The sequence below is a fragment of the Eretmochelys imbricata genome, chromosome 4 (assembly GCF_965152235.1).
Source record: "Eretmochelys imbricata isolate rEreImb1 chromosome 4, rEreImb1.hap1, whole genome shotgun sequence".
Classification (NCBI taxonomy): domain Eukaryota; kingdom Metazoa; phylum Chordata; order Testudines; family Cheloniidae; genus Eretmochelys; species Eretmochelys imbricata.
Genome location: NC_135575.1, coordinates 126,641,666 through 126,665,305, shown reverse-complemented (window position 1 = coordinate 126,665,305; position 23,640 = coordinate 126,641,666). Strand labels below are relative to the sequence as shown.

General features: G+C 38.7%; 1 protein-coding gene and 1 long non-coding RNA gene across 5 annotated transcripts in view; one reads left to right on the top strand and one right to left on the bottom strand.

Annotated features, from left to right (window-relative positions):
- Positions 1–45: 45 nt before the first annotated feature.
- On the top strand, positions 46–12,863 carry LOC144264295 (uncharacterized). 2 transcript variants are annotated; one of them, XR_013346018.1, is made up of 4 exons: positions 46–79; positions 475–1,020; positions 7,875–7,993; positions 11,649–12,863. It is a non-coding gene; the product is annotated as an uncharacterized LOC144264295 (long non-coding RNA). The 2 variants fall into 2 exon arrangements; XR_013346017.1 differs by lacking the exon at positions 46–79 and having other exon boundaries at positions 177–1,020.
- Positions 5,088–23,640, bottom strand: part of MXD4 (MAX dimerization protein 4) — a 56,320-nt gene continuing 37,767 nt past the window's right edge. For all 3 annotated transcript variants that reach the window (XM_077815927.1, XM_077815926.1, XM_077815929.1), the window contains exons 4-6: positions 18,267–18,381; positions 13,158–13,317; positions 5,088–10,600 (exon numbers count right to left, since the gene is read on the bottom strand). In XM_077815927.1, the coding sequence (XP_077672053.1) occupies positions 10,452–10,600; positions 13,158–13,317; positions 18,267–18,381 (424 nt within the window). In that variant the 3' untranslated portion in view covers positions 5,088–10,451. The remainder of the gene's footprint in view (positions 10,601–13,157; positions 13,318–18,266; positions 18,382–23,640) is intronic.

The following is a 23,640-nucleotide window of genomic DNA, read 5'->3' as shown; positions in this document are numbered from 1 at the left end:
CGGCCTGCATCGACTAAACTACCCAGCATGCAAGGTTTCCCCGTCAGCCTGATATGGCAGAGAAACGGCGTTTCCCAGGGTGCGTTCCGTCTCGCGAAGGGGGGGCCGCTGACTGATTTAGGGCTCTCCGCCTTAGGAGCCTGGCGGGTGGGGGGGAGGGGTGACAAAGCATAAGGAATCCACTGGGGTCATTTTTAGGTTCCACGTTGAAATGGGAGAAGTTTGCTAGAAGGGAGCCGAGGCTGCCGGTGCTTAACTCCCATCGGAACAAAACACCTCAATGCCCTTAGTTCTGAGAACACCTGAGGGGAGAGTAGAGCAGCAACCTGAACTTTTAATCCTAGCTCACTTGGTTCCATAGCTGTAAGGCATGAGGGACGTGTAGGCACAACTAAAGGTTTTCAGTCCTAAATGTCAAGGCTAAATTCCCTAAGATTATCAGAGATTAAGGTCTTTTTTTAATTTTTATGTAAGGAGTGCATCTGTGTCATCATCATGGTCCTGTTATGCCCCTGGTATACAAAGCTCCTCCGCTCCTGTCTGTTTCTGGCAAGTCTTTCAGTGGTTCTCCAGCTGTGCCCCAGATTTTTCAGCTTGGCTTCCACAGCTCTTTGCCATGTTGTTTTTGGATGGCCTTGTTTTTCTTGCCTTCAGTTGTACATCTTATTGCTACTCTGGTGATGGAATTAGTTTCCATCCAAAGCCCATGAACAAGGAACCATCTACAAAATGATGTGGCTTATCAGTGGTAAATGGCAGACACCAATAAACACTCTCATCAGGAACAAACAAAGCCACCCACTAACAACTGAGAAAGAACGAGAAATGCACTAGACAGAGTATTTCAAAGAATTGCTGAACAGGGAGCCACCTAAAGAGGAAGCAAACATCCAGGAGGCAGAAGAAGATCCTCATATCAACACAGACGTCCCAACTAAGGAAGAGATCATTCAAGCCATCATATCCTTAAAAAATGGGAAAGCTCCTGGCAAGGATAATTTGAATGCAGAATTGTTCAAGGTAAATCCTAAATTAGCAGCGTCTATCCTGGACTCTCTATTTACATCAGTCTGGGAAAGGGAAAAAGTACCAGATAAGTGGACCAATGGGGTTATAGTGAAGATACCAATGAAAGGAACTCTTAGTGATTGTAGTAACTGACATGGTATCACACTTTTATCTGTGCCAAGCAAAGTATTGTGTAAGATCATAGTCCAGTGTATATCAGAGGCAATCGATAGCGTTCTCAGAAAAGAGCAATCTGATTTTTGGAAAGGGTGGGGATGCAGAGACCAGATCTTCACTCTACAAAACATCATAGACCAGTGCTTAGAATGGCAACGGCAACTCTACATAAAATATGGTGCAGCTATGTGTTAAAGTACAATTTAAAACAATTGACTTCTAAACATTTTCTCAAATATATATCCACATAATAGTTCTAGGTTTTCCATGTTTGTTACCATTGTGTTTGTGTGAGAAAGTTGATACCCCCCTTGACCCATTTCCAATGATATTGTATTATCAGAATTTCCACCAACTAGAGGATCTTGGAGCTGGAAGGAGGGGGCTGGGCAAATTCCCACACCATTGAAATTATGGTTCTGTAGATTTTTATGAACCAAATGACACCTTCCTTACCGTTCTGTCACTAACTTGCATGTGGAGTGAGATTTTTCTTCATTAAACTCCCAGACTAATAGGATACAATTGCAAAACCACTATGTGTCCTTATTTCCATTCCAAGTCTCATAAATGAACTTCACCGAAGTTTGTAAAGAAAAATTGTCAATCATTATTGCCTTTGAAAAAAGGGTGAGTAAATAAAAATGGGTAGCAGATATGAAGGCAAGGCACATGTATTGTTTTCATTTAACTTGCAGAAGGAAACTAAGCAGGCAACGGGATGGGGAAAGTCTAAGGTAGATGCTCTGCATTGGAAAGAGAAAGTAGGTTTAGGAATAATACTTTTCTTTATTCTAATAAAGTGCTTTGTTCAGTGCTAGGTGAGAGCAATTGCTGTTTCTTACATTGTCTCATGGAAGGCTTTGGCTTTTTGTTGCTTTCAAATGTTTACTATGCAAACGAATGGTTAATACCAACTGAAATGAAAGCATTGAAATAAACATTTTGAACTTATTTGTAACTATTTAGCAACCTATTTTTTTGCATTTGTCCCAGCAGTCCTTTTCAAACAGAAGTGTCATCACTCTTGCTCAAAGCCACATCAGCTTGTAACTTCAGGCAAACAGCAGTAGTTAAGGAATTCTTGAAGCAGATCCTTGCTGTATTAGCCATTATCTGGTAATGTGGTGTGCAGAACACGTCATTGTTATGTGGATTCATTTTCATTATAAATGTAGCATTTCTAAGAGGTCTCTAACAATTCTATAATGATACATTTACTATGTAAAACAGTTTAGCAACCAAACCGTAAGCAAAATCTATAGGAACAATAGAGATTCAATGCTGAGACTCTGGTGATGCTAAAAAATCACAGTGCTTATTATTTTCCTTGCGTGCTGTTGGATACAGATTTTCATATACAGAATATATGTGCCAATATTTTATATTGGGTTTGCTGATTTCCAACCTGAAATGTTAGTGCAGTTGGATTAAACAAACTTTTTTTGTGTAACAGATATTTACCAATATCATTGAGAATGGTAGTGAGAAACTAAAAAAACTGAGAAAGCCAGACTCTAGTGTAAATCTGGAGGTAATTTCTTGATTTATACTGGTATGTAAGAGAGCAAAATTTGGCTCTAAAAACGAGTAAATAGAAAAAGGGAGAGGTGTTATGGCATCATTTACATTATTCTGTTTCTTCTTCAGGTCCCTATTTACCCTGTCTATCTCTTACTACCACCAGTGATACTGGTTTAGCTAGTGTAATTACCATATATGATGCACGAAGTTGGCGTGCTTGGAGGGTTATTCTCTTGGACCCTGTTTTATTAGCTGGGCTAATAAAAAATCATTTTAATTATCACTAAGTGGTCTTTGTTCATTACAGGTTTCAGAGTAGCAGCCCTGTTAGTCTGTATTCGCAAAAAGAAAAGGAGTACTTGTGGCTTTATGCATCCAATGAAGTGAGCTGTAGCTCACGAAAGCTTATGCTCAAATAAATTGGTTAGTCTCTAAGGTGCCACAAGTACTCCTTTTCTTTTTGTTCATTACAAGTTGACATGTTTTCTGTACACACACTAGGAGCCAGGGCAAAGAACGGGAAGAGTAACTTGCTCTCTTGCCCCTTCCCTTCGGTTTCTGCTTCCTTGGCTCTGCTTGCATCAAATTGCAGAGTAGCTGTTCCCCACCCTCACAGTGAGGGGGATGAGGGAAGTGGCATTGCAAAAAGCTGTGGAGATGGCTTTCTAGCCTCTTGCAGTGCCACTTACTCTGCCTTGGAGCTGAGCCTTTCATGGATGAGAGGGAAGAAGCCCCTACCCCATTGACCCAGACCCAGCCTGCTTACCCACCTTAGTATCAGCCCCCATCCCTAGATCACCCATCAACCCATAATCACCTGGGGGCAGAGGAGTCCCTGGACCAGTATCCTTTGAAACTGAAAAGAATTGTGGAATTGAGAGGGTTATTACAAAAGCTATAGGTAGCATAGAATTTGGAGCAAATCAGTTGAAACATTGCACTAAAACGCCTGTAAACTGGTTATTCTAAAAGAAATTGTTGGCTACATCATCATGAGACTAATCTACCAGCTATGGCTCTTTCTCAAATTTAAATTGAGTTGCACAGTGGTATAAAATGTTTGTTTGCCCAATTAATAAATACTTCAAAGTTGTAGGCACTTTAATATTTAACCAGCGAAACAGCCCACCATTAATTGGGAGATCAAACGTACCCTAACTGTAAAGAAAACAAATTATAAATACATTAAAAGATTAGGCCTGTACAATCCACAAACTACATGCTGTTTATGAAAGTACTGTCACATTATCTTTCATTACTCATTATTACCGCAGCTGTCCTGCACTACTCACCTAACCTTAGTACTGCCCCAAAATATGCAGAGGTCAAAATAACAAATTAAGATGATTAAATCCTTTTTTCTATTAAAAAATATTTATTTATTTATAATCTAGTAATTTGCTAAATTGCCATTTGTACGCATTCTGCACCACCTGCATTTTGAAAGCTCTACTGAAAGAATAGTTTGTGAAGGTTCAGTTAGGTTTTGTGCAAGAATCTTTAGTGATTCTACAGAAGAACAAAGACGCTAAGTCTGATATACAACTGATCTGAATCAAGGCTAATTGCAATTTGACAAATTTCTTGTGATTCATTACAAGTTAAAACCTAAATTATTATGTATTGAAATAAATCTGTCTTAAACCTGCACAAGAAATACAGGGAAGAAGCACTCACTATGGAACAAAGACAAGTGAGATCATATTGCTGAATACCAATTCAATATGAAATGATATAACCAATGTGCTTTTGCATGTTAAATTGCTGTATTTATTTTTTATTCTCACATTAGCAGGCCAAAAACTCAGTCTTTAATCAGGATATCTACCACTTTTGGTGTGAGCTCTATGCTCAGTTGAGTAAAACACATTTTAGTCAAACATACAGCTTTCTATGCTGTGTTAACACCTCATTTTGGTTATACCTTGTATACAGATGGAATGATTTTAAGTGAAGTTATATTTTCTTCATATTTAGAGCAGAAATTAACGTCTCGTTTTTTTAGTTTGGTTTGGTTTCACACAAATACAGTATTGGTATGCATGTTCTAGGGTAGTTCTGGGCATACATGTTAAGAAAAAAAAACCCAACTCTTTTAAAATAATGGGCCTAATTAATTCCTGGTGTAATGCCGTTGACTAAAGTGGAATTAGGTAGCATTTTTATTTGGGCCAGTATATTTAGCAGAGAACTTTTGACTGGTAGCTCCAAACTAGCTATAGCACCACCATGAAGACTTGCAAGGGTCTTTTACCAATGAGCTTTTTATAAAATGTTTGTTAACCCTGTGTGAAATGAATTGCAAGGAACAGGAAAAGTACACACACAAAACAAATGATGAAAGAAGAAAAAATTAGAACTGAAAACCACCACAAATCTCAGGTATAAAAATTGTATTTATATTACAAGGAAAGAATAATATAACACAATTCTTTCAGTGTGTGCTACACAGCGTAGCATGCACCATGTGTGTGTGTACAAATGAATCTTTACAATATAATACATCTTAGAAGCTATGAAGCGTTCCTTTTCAGATATATATTCCAATGGCTCTGGCACAGAACGCACCCAGTACACCTCTAGAATTTCACCAGAAACATAAACCTCCACAGCAGGAGGCTCTTTTTCAATGCCTACCCTGTACTTCACATGTAGTGAAATATCACCCATTAAGACTTATTGCACAGACCCTTTAAACCACATAAATTGAATGTTACCATATTTTATACCCACATTACCTACGCAAAGTTGAAGGCTGAAGTTCTGAAGTTAGACTGCCTTCACTATGATTCACTACCAAGTTTTCTATAGGTGTACTTGGGTCACCAGGAATCTTCGTTGGGATTCATTTCTAGAATTTAGGATAATGACAGGCCCAAATGACCAAATGCTTTCTAGTAGGTCCCACCTTATACTTTTCCTTCATTTTAAGCAGTTACATAGTACACATAACTTGGATATTTCTTTTGTAGCTATCAGTTAGGAATATTGCCTTTCATTCACTAACCACACTAACACACATTCATTGTTGGTGAAACCTCATTCATTCAATTTTGGAAAGGACATTATTGATGGATTGAATGTTTTGTCACAATTTTTTTTAAACACAAGGCGCTGGCCTCTAGCAGTAAATAAATATAATTAAGAAGGATTCTGAAATTTGGTTTTTAAACATTAATAAGGTAATGACTTCACAAAACAAGTATATAAAATTAATATCCTTTGTTCAGCGATTGTGCTGACTGGGTTCATAATTGAGAACCATTTTATTTTGCACATGGAAATGACCTTTGAGGAAAAAAACAGTGACAATTAAATGGATTAATAATTGATTTAACATAGATAAAAGGGTCAAATGATCACTCGTCCTATCCGTATATACTGTTTTATACAACTGCAAAAGAACTGGGGACTGTATTCCACAGTTGAGCAAGCATTGGTGTAGTGGACAAGAGCACACTTGTAGACCAAACTCACATGTACACAATCTTACTGTTTTTTAAAACATTGTGATTAATTACTTTATCATTTTAAGTGAAAATACTAAAATAACATTGGTTTGATAGAACTTGTGGTAAAAAGAAAACAAAAACCACGTAAATATTTATCAAACAAAAAATTCTCCATTTGTCATATTACTCTCCAGATTGTTATAAACTACCTCCTTGCAAAAAAAATTAAGTTGCAGTTGATATGCCTGATCCAATACCCATTCAAGTCAGTGAGAGTCTTTTCTTTAATTTAAATGTGAGTTGTACCAGGCCCTAGCAGACAATACTTCCAAATCTGAAGAAAGTTTTACAATAAGAAATTAACATTTAGTATCTTTGTAAATACCAGACATGAACTTTAGCCCTATCACTCTTTTTTTTTTCTGGGGGGGGCGGGGAGAGCACATCACAGATTTAATTTTTTTTGGCCCATTCCTGCATTCTTCACTCTGGCAAAACTCACATTGAAGTCAGTAGGAGCTTTGCATAAGGAAATACAGTATCCAGTTCTTGCACAGATCTTACTCTTCTAAAAAGGGGAGGGTAGGTTGGTTAGCCATCCATTAATTTGTGGAAACACACCTGGGGAGGGTAGGATGGGACATCCATTGTCCCCCTAAGTCTTGTGGGGAATCTGAAAACAATAAATGCTGCCTTAAGCTGCTTTGACTTTTTCATTGCCCCACCCAGGCAGTGGTACAGAAAATACTCACAACGTGACCCAAGTAGAGCTGAGGAGGTGATGAACAATAGGCACCAGAACAAGTGTAGAGGCACAGATCCTGGCCGGGCCCTGGCCTCTTGCAGATACCCTGGGACCTGTAGGTTCTGAATGCAGAATTTCCTCCTTATTCCATGGGTAGGAGAGCAGTCAAACCTCCTCATCTCCTTATGGAACAATCTGAGAAAATTCTGCAAAGAAAATTTCATGGCAATTTCCTCCAGGCCTTCTTCCATGGGAGAGAAGCTCCAACCCCATGCGCCTGTAGACCTCACAACTTTCCACATTTAGAAAGTGCAAAAGAAAGAAACTTAGAAATGTGATATTCTCAATTTTGAAAACAATATAACACAGCATGGCAGGATGATTGGATTAGATGCAGTTACTCCAAGAAAATGATTAAATGTCTCTCTCCCATCCCTCCTCCCTTTTTTGCTGTACTATTTTGATCACAACCCTAATAATTACACACAAAACGAATGACAAACATCCACCTTAAAATTATTTAAAAAACAAAGCAAAACAGGAAACTGTATTCATCCCTAGTTGCCATGCCATAAGGTAATGTCATAACACTGTTGAATAGGATGGAGAATAATGTTTTGGAACAGAATCATAGGAATCCATCCATCGCCACAGAAATCAAAGGGAGATGGAGAGAGCTGTTAGTACTTTGCTATGGGAATGACACTGTTTGGGCTATTGGTCTGATCCTGCACACCCTTACTCATGCAAATAGTACATCAGTTGTGCCATTGACTTCAATAGAACTACTTCTATGAGGAAGGATTTGCAGGAATGGGTCCCATGTCTGAAAGTGTCATATTACATCAGGCTTTAATTAAGACAAACACTCCATGAAAATGATACCATATTTCTTTGTCTTGATAATGGTTACCATGATAATATGCAAAAGAGTAAAAACAAATAAAACCCTTTTTATTTCCATTCAGATTATTGGAGTAATTTTTATTGAAAATATAAGATCTACAAAGCCATGGATACCCAGCGTGGAAGAACTCATTAAATTAGCACATTCATCTTTAAAAGGAGAACTTCAGATCAACATAAGGTACAACAATGTTGGATTTAAAATCTCTACTCCCCTTCTGTGAGTTTCAAATCTCTTTTTATTAGGAGGTTCTGTGCAAGAGCTGCTTGTCACAAAAGGAAACACTTTACAATTTATGAATGTGTTCATTATATAATAAATGAACAGCAACAATATACTAGCCTTTTCCCCCCCTGTTAACAGTCGTGTGTTAAAGTAAACACTTAATTTTTCCAGATTTGGAAATTAGTTACATATGCACCAAAGGAGCTAGTAATTTTTGCTGCTTGTCAGCTACACACAATGAGTATATTGCTGTGTGTTTTCCCCAACAATGAGGATTTTAGTAATATGCAAAGGTGTATAACATAATACCAAAACCTGCATTACAGAAAAGGTTAATTGTTGTTTTTTATTATTCAGCTGCCAGAGTTTATAACCTTAGGCCCCCTCCCCAAAGCCAAAGTACGGATGGCCATAAATTAGGTTATGTAACTTTAAAGTATACATTTTCCTTGTTGGCAAGTTCCAAGCAGTAAGCGAGAGTGCAAACAAGGATTGTAAGCTGCCACAAAATGTATTCATATTTCTACTCTCTGTTGTAAAAGCCAAAGGGAGGGCACATATGTCTAATGTTGAAAGAACAACTGAATCTTTGTTTTGATCATTATGGTCAGTATGTCATGAGTTTTTTATATTTGAATATTAAAATGGTACCACAGTTAGACATCCTATAGCATTATACAATACATTTGTCTCCATAGCCATTTAATATTGGTCTCACAGAGACCCTGGTTCAAAAAGCTAACAAAATGTAGATCTGTGTGCTGAAGAATCAAAGGGAGGGCCTCTATGAAGTATAACGTAATTAATGGTTAACCCTCTCACCAAAACCTAATTTTATAATTGTACTAAAAAGACACACTGATTGGATGTGAGAGAATTTATAGCTCTCCGTGCTTCATTTGTAATAAGATGGACAACTGACCATTCAAACAGAGGGTCTTGAAAGAAACAAAGCTTAGTTGCCTTTAAACAATGAAAAAGGAGAGACATACATAAATGGTCACCAAGGCACAATATGACAAGGGTGAAGAGTCCCTGAGACTCTGGTTTGGGTCTGTACCATTCCCCTCCCTATACAAGTAAATGAGAACATTTAGGAAAATATAATACAAAATCTCTTACAGGAAATATAGACTACACTTGCTAAAATCACTTCTCTAGAAGTGTTTGTAGCTTTTTTTCTTTTTTCTTTTCTTTTTTTTTCTTTTTTTTTTAAAAGACCTTCTTTATACAGATAATGCAAAGACTGGTCCATTTTTCTTACCCAGCAAGCCAAGCTCTAATGACTTCACTAAGCCAAAGTTGTATTAAAATACAGCTTCGTAGTATTGCTACAATTTGGGTAAATATGTTCTGAACAGCTTGATGAGTACTAAATAAAACTTTGCTGTTTTACAGCATACACTTTATTTTTTTGCACTTTATGTAACAAAAGAAAATGCAATTATAGCGTGCAAAAGAAGAAAAAATGATTAATTATCCTCTAGCTGAATACTGTAATTATAAGCCATGCCTTCCATAAAAATGTATTGGTAGCTATAAATAGGAAAAAAGAAACATTAGCAAACATTCCTTGTAAGGAGAGGTTTAAATTATCAAAATCTGGCTCATTTGAGCTCTGTATTCTTTACAAAAAATACCGAAATGTTTCAAAAGTCATCTCTTCCATGATAACAGGTTAACACTGCAATGTTGCTTTGTGCTAGCTCTGTTATCACAGTGAGAATGATTTGCTGCTGGTTGGATGCTGAATGCAAAAAGCAAAAGAAAGTTGAGATAATCCCACATGAAGTCATTATTAGAGCTGGCTTTTTTCCTCTCCATTTTGAAGTACAGTAGTGACTTGTTAATATGATCTTTTTTCTAAAGATCATCTGAGATTTGGAGATTTTTTTCTGTCTGCCTCTCTCAAACACAACTAGTAAAAGAATTTATACTCTACAGCCTGCTATAAAGCATTAATAATTTTTCATGAAGAAAAAGAAAAAAAAGTAGTTGAATTTTTATAGATTTGAATCACTAACACATCATAGATTCCATTTATTCTTCAATATTTGAAAATGGTTTCTGCAAAATCAAAATGATTTTCTTATTAAACTATGCCATCATATGCTTCCAACAGTTTGAATTTAATACTTCTTGCATGGAATGATATGATTTTTTAAAATTTGCAGAATGGCTACATCAAGCTAGCTTTAAGTCACAACTGTACCTAACCACAGTTCTCTGCAGCAAAACCATGATTTACAATATCGAATATTGTGGTTACAGTGCAGGGAACCGTGGGTACGAAACTTCCATTTCAGAGTGCTGTGGTTGGGGTTTCCCGGAAGAGTGGCAGTTGACACCTCTGGAATTTTCTTCTATAAGTGCTTCAGTTAGATGGTCCTGAGCTGAATTGGTAACTCAGGCACTATGAGAGCCTGGCATTAAGTCTGCGGGAATGTGTATAGCCACCATCACTTGAACTGCTTTGCAAACTGTAGTGGTCTTCAACATCACTGGCACTTCCAATACTGTCCATTTCACCTGGTGTAAATTCCATTCCTTCAATGTCTACTTCTAAATGAAATACAAAAGGCAGATTTTCAGAAACGTAGAGAATACAGTCAGTTACCATGGGCTGATATTGAACATGTTATTAAAAGCCTAATGTGAAACTCAAACCACACTTAGTTTTCCCAAATAATATTTTTAAATTCAGTCTTAGTGAAAAGTACCAGACCGACAGCCCTAGGAATTAAATCCTCTACATATTTATCCACATAACAAATACAACATGACATCAGCACTAAAGGCTTTCTCATACTGTCCCGAACCCTGGTATGAAGAGACCATCTCACGATGTGGAAAGATCATCTCTAGGGCTGAAAAATAATAGTTTAGCTCCCAAGACAATTTAATACTAGCTGTCTCTGCTGACACTACCAACAAAGGTGACAGCTAGTGACAGCTATGGTATATCTGTCCCCTTAGAATTGGACTGATACCAACAACTCATTTCACACAAGCCACTGAAAATCCATCATTTGGTAACAAGTTTAAGTAATAACAACTAACAAGGGAGGGTACCATAGAGTTGAAAGATCCATATTTTATGACTAATACTTTGAATCACACAGCCCAAACTTTTGGTGGTAAATATCATCCTGGACAAAATTTTCAAGCATTTTCTGGTCTGACTAATGCTTTACACAGAAATAAAACAGTCTATTAAGCAATATAATTTAAGGGAAGATATGCCCATTTTACCAATCCTTCACAAAAACAACTCTAACCATGTAATGCTAAATTTTAAAAAAACTGACAAAAATGCATGCAATACAAATGCTAAGTGGCAGTACAAAACTCTGAATGTATTATTACAGCTGGTCAAAACCAGACATTTTTGCCAAAATTTTAGTAATTTTCAGAAATTTTCATTCCACGGGGTTCAAAGTGGAACAATGTTTTGTTTATTTGAAGTTTCAATTTTTTATTAAAAGAAAATCATTTTTTTGATTTTCCTTCTCCCTTTTTCCTTTTTTGATTTTGCCACTGAAAAAAAGGGTTATGGGAGGGGACGATAAACTGATGAATGAAAAAATGAACTAAATTTTTTGTCTTTCAGCTTCCGTGGAAAAACTGAAAACATTTTTCTGATGATTTCTGATTTAGAAAAGGCTGTTTTTCAGTTAAAGTATTTTTGTTTGAAAAATCTCAACTAGCTCTGCTTATTATCCAGAGAAGGAAGAACATGAAACAACCAGGAGACAAGCAGTACTAGAGACTTAGCAGCCATCTGAAGAAATGTCCTAATGAAGAGTCAGATTCTGACATTCTTGCTCACAACAAGTAGCACCTTGTTTCACAAACAGTCCCATTCATTCCAGTGGGACCACTTTTGGACTGAAGTCTTATCATCCTGACCGAGGATATCTACATCTAATTCCAAGAGCTCAACACTAATCCCAGTGAAGTCAATGGCAATACTACCAGTGACTTAGAAAGGTGCAGGATCAAGTCCAAGGCACCAGTATGGTACATGCATACGACATAAAGAAAATTGCACTGCAGTTACTTATAAACAAAAACTGTTATTGAAGTAATAAATTTAACTTGTGACAGCAAGTAATCAAAACCAGGAAATAAAAAAGCTAAATTTGACATGCCACCCTTAAGTCACAGCTGGCAAGACTGGGACCTGTCTTCAAAAAGGACATAATTACCTCTTAAGAAAATAAACACTCACTATATCCTTCATTATAACTTCAAGCCAAAATAAAAAATGTAATACAAGAAGTAACAGAGAAGATAAATATCTACCAGAGAATATTATCCTTGATGCAGGTGTAAAATTCCCATTAATGTTAGTAGGAACTCATCTCACTAATCAGGAGAGAATAGTCCCCATAATGTATTATTAAAATCATGGCATAGAGGAATTTATGTTGTTATTCACTCAGTAAGATAGTTGCCAATACTCTAACTCTTACATTTCTATATGGTTTACTGCCTTTACAATCCTGCCTTGTTACAGTGCTGCTCACATCCCCTTGTAGAAACTGATAAATGAGCTACTAGATTATGTGCTGGATCATCAACTGGTGAAAATCAGGATAGGTCCATTGACTTCAATAAACTCACAAAGATTTACAGCAGCTGAGGATCTTGCCCTTAGTCTCAAGTATGATGGGCAACAGCATTTGGAAAATGTGCTGTAGTCATGGATTATATTAACTACAATACATCCACTCTGTAATACATTTTCTAATATGTTACCAATATATATTAGAATAAACATATTTACAATCTAATTTTTAATACAAAATTATAATGTGCAATACAGAAGACAATAAAAGTTCTTAACGATAATCCATTATATTGGAGTAAATTTCATTTTTAATACTTGCATTGATTACTGATTTATCATAAATACACTCGGCTAGATTTTGCATTACTCATGTGAAGTAGTAACCCTACTATGTAATTAGTCCCACTGATGACATAAGAATTTACTCAGAATAGAACAGATTCCAATGGGACAGCACGCAGCATAAGACACTACTAAATTTGAGTAAGGGTGGAAGAAGCTGGTCCAAAGTTTTAATGAACCAGGAGACCTCTCTTGTTAGATTACCTTGTTCAGAATCAGTGGATATTGTTGATCCCATACTGTCAGTGCGGATACGTTCCATGCCCTGCACGGATAGCTGCTCCAATCTGCGTTTGAGGTAGCGGTGCTCCCGCTGTAATTGTTCTTTAATATTTAGAGCTTTTCGGTCCTGTTCTTCCAATTTCTTTGGGGGTGAAAAATAAATAATTAAAACATTAACATACACCAATTTTAAAATGTAAGTAACTTGTTTCAAAATATTTCAATCTATGTTTCTCATATACATGTAATATTTTTTAAAAAAAACAAACATATATGGTGGGCCAAAATCTTTTCTTTAGTTCCACTGACTTCAGTAGTTTCAACTGCAGAAGCCAGCAGTGAGTTTGGCCCATAATAGAACACCTATGCTTTGAAAATATCCCTTAGAAATAGCTGAGCAACTGTCAAGGCTTTCTCAGACTAAGACCCAATTATTGTTACATTAGTGCTGGGAAATACTTAAATCACTGTACCAATCATTAACAAAAGAAATGAAAAACAGACCATATTAGATTAATACAGAATAAAATAACAAGCAAGAACCAGTTTTCAGTCACAATGTAATGGTTGCTTAGGTGTAAAAGGGGTTTTAATCATAGACTTTAATGCCAGAAGGGACCATTCTGATCACTGTCTGACCTGCGTAACACAGGTCAGAGAAGTTTTACTATTTAAGGTTCTCATTAGTTAGGCAATACTGCAATATCATTACATTGGAAATGGTTTGTTAATGGTGAATTTTCTACTTGTATCGTCTATTTGCTTTCCCCCAAATTTCTCCTTGGTATGTACTGTTCATACATTTGTTATGAAATAGAGGTGTAAAGCCAAATGTCGTAGACAAAAAGCCAATAATATAATTATATTGTCTACCCAAAATTTCCCTTCTAGTTTTAATAAGAGAAGTTACTGATCAGTTAATACTCAAAAGAAAAACAGCCCCAACATTTTGTACCGTGTTGCTTATATAGATGGCTGCATTATTCATGTCAATTATTTTCTGCGATTTTGTCTTGAGCCTTTTTGCCTAGTCACATAAGGTCATTTATGGAGGAAACAACAGAAGAAGATACTACACTAACATGGAAGTAAATATAAAGAAATTTGGAATCATATGCAAAAAATATCCACAAATCAAGACCTTTCACGTGTACATGTAATATATTTTCCTCAGAGACCAACTCCATTAACAATCAAAAATATGTCATTCTTTTTGCTAGTTGGTCCAGAATGATGCAGGAATTAGCAGTAAGGGTATGTATAGAAAACTCCCACTTTACATGCCTTCACATGATTACCAAAATTCAAGAGACTTATTACGAAGGACCATGGGTGCTGGAAGGACTCTTCGCTCACCATATGAATTTGTTTATCCCTGATTTTCTAGAGGAGAGTGCTTCGTGAAAGTGTAGAGCAAACAGCAGGTTGCCATCCTGAATGATTTCAAAGATCCTGCTGTTTCAGAGTAGCCATCATAAAATAGACGTATTGACCTTTTGAAGGAAGGAATAATGTGCACTGTTGATCTTGGACATTTGCCTCATATTAAGACTTGTCCAAGGCCAGGTACCATTTGTGTATATATATATATATATATATATATTATACATAGATACACACAACATACCAATTGGAAGAGAGATTAATCCACCTACACTTGTTGATTTATCAAACTACCTGAGCCCAGCTGATCAGATTTCCTTATTCTCCAGCTGCTACTTATCTGCCACAAACTTGAGCTCTTAGGAACACTTTGACTTTAACTCTTGATTCACAGTCAGACTGAAAACTCTATCCAGTACTTCAGTGAAAATACAGGTCTGTTGGGGGAAGGGAAGGGAATGTTCAAAATCTGTTAAAGTGATTCTGCCATTTTAGCAATAGTGAAGGAAGACAAGCACTAGTGTGACTGTCATTACAGCTACAAGAACAGTTCCAGCCAGTATTAAGAAAAGTAGTGCTGACAATCTGAAAAGCCTCTACACCTGCTGGAGAGAAGCAATCCAGTGGCCATTCAAGAGGAATAGGTTCAGTCTAACTCTTTAAAAAGAAAAACTATTCACTTTCCAAAAATTTGGAGATTAATCATAATGTTCAGTGTGGTCAAGGAACAAAGCAATCAAAGGGCATTTATTCCTAGCTTTACTGGCATCTGAATGATGTTTCTTTGGTTAATCGCACAAACTTGTCACTTTTCAAAGCAAATTGTAGTTCTGAATTCTGTAGTACAAAGGCTCAATACAGGTAGTATCACTTGCAGACCAGAACAAAAAGAGCATTCACGGCCCTTCATTCACTTTAATCTAAACTATGAGAGGCCTGGTTCTCAGCTGGTATAAATTTGTGTAGCCTTGTTGAAGGAAATGGGAGTTACAATGATTTACACCAGCTGAGGATCTCCCTAATATATTTATTACTAACAAGGATGGCTTTGCTTAACTTCATCTACAATATTTGACAAGAACTATATGTTCCACTCCTGTTAGCTGCATAATTAATACAATGCTGTATGACAGCAGGCTTCTTCCATCATATTTCAACATTTTTACGAAAAAGTATTATATTCCCTTTAACACTCTTTTCATTACACAGTGAACTTTGCTGTAACTTTAGAATGAACCAACTGAATGACTACAATACTGGACATAAAAGCAGAATTTTTTTTTAAGTAACTTTTGTTATACTCAATTAGTACAGCAGATAAAAAAATATTTTGAAAGCAGGAGCCATCTTTCAGTTTCTTCTTAATGACCATCAAGGTACAGGGCACATAATGTTACTAATAGTAATAAGCTTTTCCACTCCATCAGTTATTTCAGCCGTGAATAGGGTTGTCTTTTACATTAACAGCAGTGCAGTAGCATACCTGCCTGCCCCCAGCCTTTCAAAAAATCAGAGAACAGCCATTATTGTCTTGTGCATTATGGTTATAAGGCAGAGTATAAACCAGCAGAGACTGAGCAGAAATCAACATTTTATATGCTTGGGACTGCAAGATCATTTTTAAAATGTTACTTCAGATGAAACAATACTTGATCTAGAGGGCTTGAGACATAAGGCCTTGCATCTAAGGCCTGGTCCGAGGCCTGGGCTAAAGTAGGAGTAAAAGCTTTGCTGCTATAAATAGGGGTGCCAACTTTCCAACTGCACAAAACCGAACACCCTTGCCCCGCCCCTTTGCTGAAGCCCCGCCTGCAACTCACTCCAGTCACCCTCCATCCATTGCTCACTCTCCCCAACCTTCACTGGGCTCGGAAAGGGGGTTAGGGTATGCGAGGGGGTGAGTGCTCTGGCTGGGGGGTGCGGTCTCTGGGGTGAGACCAGAAATGAGGGGTTCAGGGTATGGGAGGGGGCTCTGGGCTGCAGCAGGGGGTTGGAGTGCGGGAGCAGGTGCTGGCTCCAGCTGGGAGTGTTGGTTCTGGACTGGGACCAGGACCAAGGGGTTTCGAGCGTGGGAGGAGGCTCAGGGCTGGGGCAGGGGGTTGGGGTACGGGCTCCGGGAGAGAGTTTGGGTGTGGGAGGGAGCTCAGGGCTGGGGTCAGGGAAGGGGCTCAGGGCTGGGGCAGGGGACTGGGGTGCTGGGGCAGGGTCTGGGAAGTAGTATGTGTGCAGGAGGGGGCACAGGCCTGGGGTGCGGGCTCCAGGAGGGAGTTTGGGTGTGGGAGGGGGCACAGGGCTGGGGTCAGGGGTTGGGCTACAGGAGGGGATGTGGGGTCTGGAAAGAGGTTCAGGGCTGGGGCAGGGAGTTGGGGTCTGGGAAGGAGTTAGGGTGCAGGAGGGGGTTCTGACCTGGGGCAGGGAGTTCACGGTGTGGGCTCCTGCCAGGCGGTGCTTACCTCAGGCAGCTCCTGGTTGGCAGTGCAGTGGGGCTAAGGTACGCTCCCTGCCTGCCCTGGCTCTGCGCTTCTCCTGGAAGTGGCCAGCATGTCCGGCCCCTAGGCGGAGGTGTGGCCAGGTGGTTCTGTGCAGAACGCGCTGCTCACACCTGCAAGCACTGCCCCTGCAGCTCCCACTGGCCGCAGTGCCCGGTCAATGGGAGCTGCAGAGCCGGCGCTTGAGGCAGGGGCAGCGTGTGGAGCCTCCCTGGCCACCCCTGCACCTACGGGCTGCAGGGACATGCCAGCCACTTCTGGGAGCTGCGCAGAGGCAAGGCAGGCAGGGAGTTTCCCTTAGCCCCGCTGCGCCACCGACCCGGTTTTAATGGCCCGGTCAGCAGTGCTGACTGGAGCCACCAGGGACCCTTTTTGACCAGGCATTCCAGTCTAAACCAGATGCCTTGCAACCATAGGTATAAAGCAAAGTTAAGTTGTGAACAAGAGGCAGGCCCTGCTCACAGAATCTGGCAAGAACAGAACTGATATTGCAGAAACATATATTCCTAAGTAGTGCTAGGTACAAGAATATACACACAAACACATTCCAAAAGGGTGGTACCAGAAAACGCGATACTAGTACATTCCTCAAAGATAACAGGAACACGCTGACCCATCTTAAAGATGAGGTCAGGATGACAGCATGATGGATAAATATGTTTTGATTAAACCAATAGGTACAAGGCAATGTGTGGTACCCAAATATGTCAGAGGGTGACACCTAGATACGCCACAGAAGGAATACATAACTTGTTTGTATTGGTGTATAAAGAGGTTATCTCAGAGGGAGTGTCTTTGGCCAGCCGAGGGGGACAGCGGAAAGTCCCATCATTAACTGAGCTGCATCTATTGTCACAGGCATACATGCATTGAGTGTACTTGTAGCAAGTATAAGACACCAATCCCGTGCTTCGTCAACAATAAACCTGACCGAGTTCCTTCACTACGAACTGAGTCTGTGGTTATTGGGCAGTTCAGTCAAAGTCTGCTGTCTCCGCTATCTGTGCAGAGCTGGGACAGCATACTGAAAGAACACACACAGCCAAACATCTGACCACAGTGTTTAATAAAGACATGGACATAGGGAAGATCAGAAATACTACATGTGGATTTATTGTAAAAAACTAAAAAAAAAAAAAAGTTCCTTTTCAACCAATACGTATTCCTGAAGGTTCTATTTTAAAGAAAACAAAGTATGGATGGATATTTTTGTTTTTACCTTGATATGCATCTTGGCTCTTTTCAACAGACTTAGAGTGGTGTGTCTGGTGCTATCTGGCCCAAGAGGCACAAGCTGTTTTAGCTGCTCCAAATATAGCCGGAGTTTAGCCCGTCTGAAATTATTAAAAATGAAGAATGTTGTAGAAAAGTTACTCTGTGATAGCATATCCTGTTTTCAAACACCATCTGCTTGCCTGGATTTCTGTATAGAAGTTGATTCAACAACAATGGCTTCCTTTTCTCTCCCTTTGTCAAAGCTTCAGGCCCCAAAGCTTCAGGTCACTTGAAATAATAGCTGGCACTTCTGTAGTGCTTTTCATATCTAGATCTCAAAGCAGTTTGCAAGTGTGAGTATGAATCATTATCCCCATTTTAGAGAGGGGGAAACAAAAACAGAGATGTGGATTAACTTGGCCAAGGCCACAAAGTGAATCAGTGGCAGAGCCAGGAAGAGAAAACAGGCTCAATCCAACTGCTATTCATGTCAGAGTGAGTTTTTCAATTGACTTAAACGGGAATTGGATCGAGCACTATGTCTCCTGACTCCCATTCCTGTGCCCTATCTCCTGGGAAAATATACCCCTCCAAATATATATATATATGTTCTATCTTTCACCATACATCAAGAATGGTGTTTGCACTAAAAACAAAAGGGGAAAATGAGGAGTTACAACTATGGCATATTCTGTCATGTTTACTACAATATTCCTTCATAAGTAACACTTCTAGCTACAACAATCTGCCTCCTACATTAAACACCACCCAGTTCATCAGTAAAAAGAAAGATGATAAACATCTATAAGCTGGTATTCTGTGTGTGTTTTTAAAGCATTCTGTGTTTTCTTTCACCAACTGGCTGGCAGTAAAACAGTTTGTTCAATATTTTTACTTTAGAACCCTAAAACAAAGCAAGTGATAAAACAAAACATTCCAAGAGTATATTTCTGCATTTAAAAAAATAAATACTTCCTACTTTTTTGTGCATACAATTGAACAAGAAGCAATATGAAGTTCCCATGTATCTTTACAATGACGTGGATATCCAAGTAACTACTTAAGCAATGTTTGTAATCTTGTGCCCTTTTCTGTCAATCTTATCTCAGTGAGAAATTAAAATCAGCATTCTTCACATCTGTTAGCATGAATGGGCCTTTTTAACATCAGAGAAGATTAAAGTCTTAATAGACTGATGATCCTAAAGCTGCCTAAGACCACCAGAAGCAGTAATAATAATAATAATAATTAATTACTAATGAAAATTACAAATATGCCATAAATAATCATTTTCTGCAAAGATATAACTTTTCATTTAAATTCTGCTACATGCTGCAGTACATCCAACCATCTTAGCACGGTAATTATATGCTTCTGAACAAAAATTGCTTACACTTTGCTTTTTTTTTATTACTATTTAGAATAAGTATTCAACATCAACATTTAACAGAGTCTAACACAATTTATTAATGCATAAAAGGCCATGTAATTTGCATGAACAAAGACAGAAGACAAACGTAGAAAAAAATTTTTTTAACTTTTTATGACAGATGAACTATTAAAATACAGATAATTGCAAAACTTATGACGTCTATAGTACTGCATGTCTGACTAGATACACACACTTATTAGTTACTTTTTATTGATTGCACAAAGATTAACATATAACATATATGAATAATTAATACAATAAGTGTGAATTAAAATGGCATAACTGTAAAAAGTGCTAATGTGAGATAATTTTTCCTCCTTCAGCCAATCAGGAAAGGAGAACGCTGTAGAAAAATGTGATGTCTTTGGAGAAAGATCACCACAAGACTTCCTGTCTGTGCATGGGATCTTGTGTTTAAACACAAGGCTTTACTTTCGTAATCTAAACTTTAAAAATGGGAAAAGATCCCATGAATAGGACCAAATTCAACAACCTGCTCAAGCACATGCCTAACTCTAAACATGAGCAGCCCATTGCACACGAATACTTAAGCAGCTTGCAGAGTCAGGGCCCGGATTCTGATCTTTAAACCAATCAGAAAGGTTAAATAACATTATTAGAGTCTACTTCTACAAATGCAGACACTTTCAACCCGGGAGATTTATCGTCTATACATCTGTAACCTCTAAAAGGTGTCTGGGGTTGTTTTGTTTTTTTGAATTAACAATTTGCTTCTTGGGTGAAACTAGGGGAAACATTTTCAAAAGGGAAATTTTCTAACTTTGCACACAATCATTTGTGTGTGCAAGTAGCAGACTTTAGATGCACCAGCAGGATTTTTGCACATACATCAGGAAAGTGGAGATTAAGGAAGAAGCAGCAATGAAGCAGATGAGACTAGAATACAAAGTGGTGCAGTAAAAAGTTAAATAAACTGTACTTTAGCAATCAATAGATTAAGAGTAGCTAAATTATGTAGAAATATACAGGACTGTTAATAAATGGGATTTGTATTGTTAATCCAGAAAAACTCATATAAAAATGGAACCTTTTTACTAAGCTTACTTGCTCTCTGAGTGAACACACACTAATTCCAGTGGAAATAGTTTTTTCTATTTATTTATTTGTAAAGCATCTATTCCTCTGTATTATGTGCAACTCAGAGATTGCAGCATTTGTGCATACTAACCAGAAAGAAAAACTAACAGAAACTGACTAGACTCTTTTCACTGATCAGTGAGAAAAATATAAAACGACAAATGACCTTAACAGCGATAAGTATATTACATTTTTAAAATGTCTTCACTTTTAATAATCTTGATTTAAGTATTCCAAAGCATGGATACGTTCAGAGCCAGCTCCACATAAATGAGATTCTAACTGGTTGGAAACCAACTTAATGCCTGGAAGTTGGGATCTCCTTAAACTGTTTTCTAATGTATTCAATATATACGTATTCCTGATGCTAAAAGGTTAAACTATTCTGACAAATGTACATACATGTTTACATAAAACAAAGGTAAAGCAATGACCCCAAATCTGAAAAGGCCAAGTGTACATGGCTTTTCAATATCTATGTTATGAACAGCTGTACCTTTCCAATCTACTGGTCAAGGAACATCAGTTGAAGAATTCTGTAAATCCATATTATGGATGGCTTTTCATGTAATTCAGCCATAAATGTTTCACATCAAAATTTGAGTACACACTGTGTGTGCATATGACGAAGGACAAATAAACTACATATTGTCATGTGAACAAGGTTCATGCAAACGTAGGTTTAGATAATTGTAATGAAACAGATTATTCTTTTTAAAGTGTCAGAACTGAAAAAACAATTATTAAATTAAATCCCAGGTTTTGTAAAAAAACAACACAAAGAACTCCAAACACTATTCAGCCATCAATTTGGTTATTTATATGCACTGAGTGACAGCATTACTGGGAAAATTTTCAAATCTTTTAAAAAACTGGCTCAGCTAAATCAACTTCAAAATCAGGTTGGAGCAACAGTGTACACGTGGTTTTAGGTAGTTTGTGGTGGCCTGAGCTGTTTTTACTAAACTGCTTTCAAGACCACTTCAACTCTTGAAACTGGTTCTGACAAAATGGGCCAGGCCCCTTTAGGCTGGGTCTACACCTTGACTCTAACCAATTTTAAAATTGGTTTAACTGAACAAGTTTTGTAAGTGTTTAGTAAATTCTCCCAGTGTACATGGGCCCAAAATCTTAAAAACATCTTTTTAGCACATCAAGCAGTGGGATATTAGACTAAGCAGAAAAGTCTTGTGTATGTTAGAGAAATCTATGATTCCAAGAACTTGTTTTTATCACTGGAATACTGGTAAAACACTTCAGGTTCACACACAAAAGTACTCTGACTAGTTTACATGCATTCTTGAGCAGGTTTAAGAACTACTGTAGTTCCAACTGTTTCAGTCTCATCCATTTTAGTGCCAGCGTGGATGTGGACTAGCTGAAATGGTTCAACTAGTCCTCCCACTATCTCAACATACAACAGGGACCTTTGAAATGTCCCAAAATCTACTGCTTCTGGGAAAGCTTCTGGGAACTGCGAGATACCTGTGGGACTGAATCAGAGGAATCAGAATGCATTGCAAACAAAATGGTTTAGAGGAGCACTAATGAGGGCAAGAGACACCAATTTGCAATGGGTTTTAAATTAAAGATTGGACACAATGAACCTTTTGTGCTTAAACCAGTCCTAACCAACTGGTTCAATTTTCTAGTCCAGACAGAGCCTTAGAGTGTATTCAAAGGACCAAATTCTGCCCTTATTTGCATGTTAAGCACCCATATCTTTTGGTATCGAAAAGTTTGGTTTACAGAGGATGGAGTTACTGCATAGAATGTGGATCAACAAAGAACTCAAAATGTAGCTCTGGGAAACAATACTATACAACTATTGAACTCTGGATAATAGTACTGTATTTGTCAAGCTAATTCCAGTCCCACCTCTTAGGTATTAAACTATTTTTTCCACACGTAAAGCCTACCGCAATCCTACATAATGCTATATGTAAGGGGACGGTTGCCCCTTGCTAACATTCAGTGGGGGTGTTGTAGTTGCTAGCTCCCAGTACTAAAAGGGGGAAGGGTCGATGGGGAATCAGGAACCTGAGACTGACAGTCCCTCGGAACAATGAGGAGAGGCCAAAGCCCCAGGTCAGCCTGAATGACAGGGCGGGCAGGCTAATCAGGGAGTCAGGAGGCTGGGGAGGTACCATCCTCCGTGTGAGCTGGAATTGCCTGGGTCAGACCGGGTGGGGCCGAGCTAAGGAGAAAGCAGGGGCCCAAGCTGAGCTGGGGAGCAGAGCTGCAGCCCCAAAGCCAGAGGCACAGCCCAGAGACAGCAGACTTGCCCTGGGAGCAGAGCTGCAGCAACCAGAGCCAGAGGGGCCAAAGAAGCAGCCCAGGGAGCTGGAGGCAGAGCAGCAGCCGTGCTGAGGCAGAGTGGAGCTGGAGCTAAGACAGAGTGGAGCTGGGTGTCATGAGCAGCTGGGGAGAGCAAGGGGGGACCCTGGACAGCGGGCCCAACACAGGGAGACGCCTCAGCCAAGAGGCTCTGCAGGCCAGACTCGAAGGGGGATTGGTAACCCTGACAGGGCAGGGGCAACACTGGGAAGAAGGGCCATGCCACCTAGAGCGTGTGGCCACCGGCACAGCAAGTGTCCAACCCACAGCATCCCTGCTGCGCAGCCAGGGCCTGAGAAGGCGGCCTGGGACTTACAAGGAACAGACTGTGAACTGCCCTGACATTCCAGAGACGCTGTTTGGGATGTTCCCTGCCACAGAGCGGGTTGAGTGTTTCCTTTAACCTTTCTCATTTTCCCTTATTCTTTTTAAAATTAATTGTTGATTAAATAACTTGCATTTGCTTTAAATTGTATGTAATGGTCAGTGGGTCAGAGAAGTGCCCAGTGCA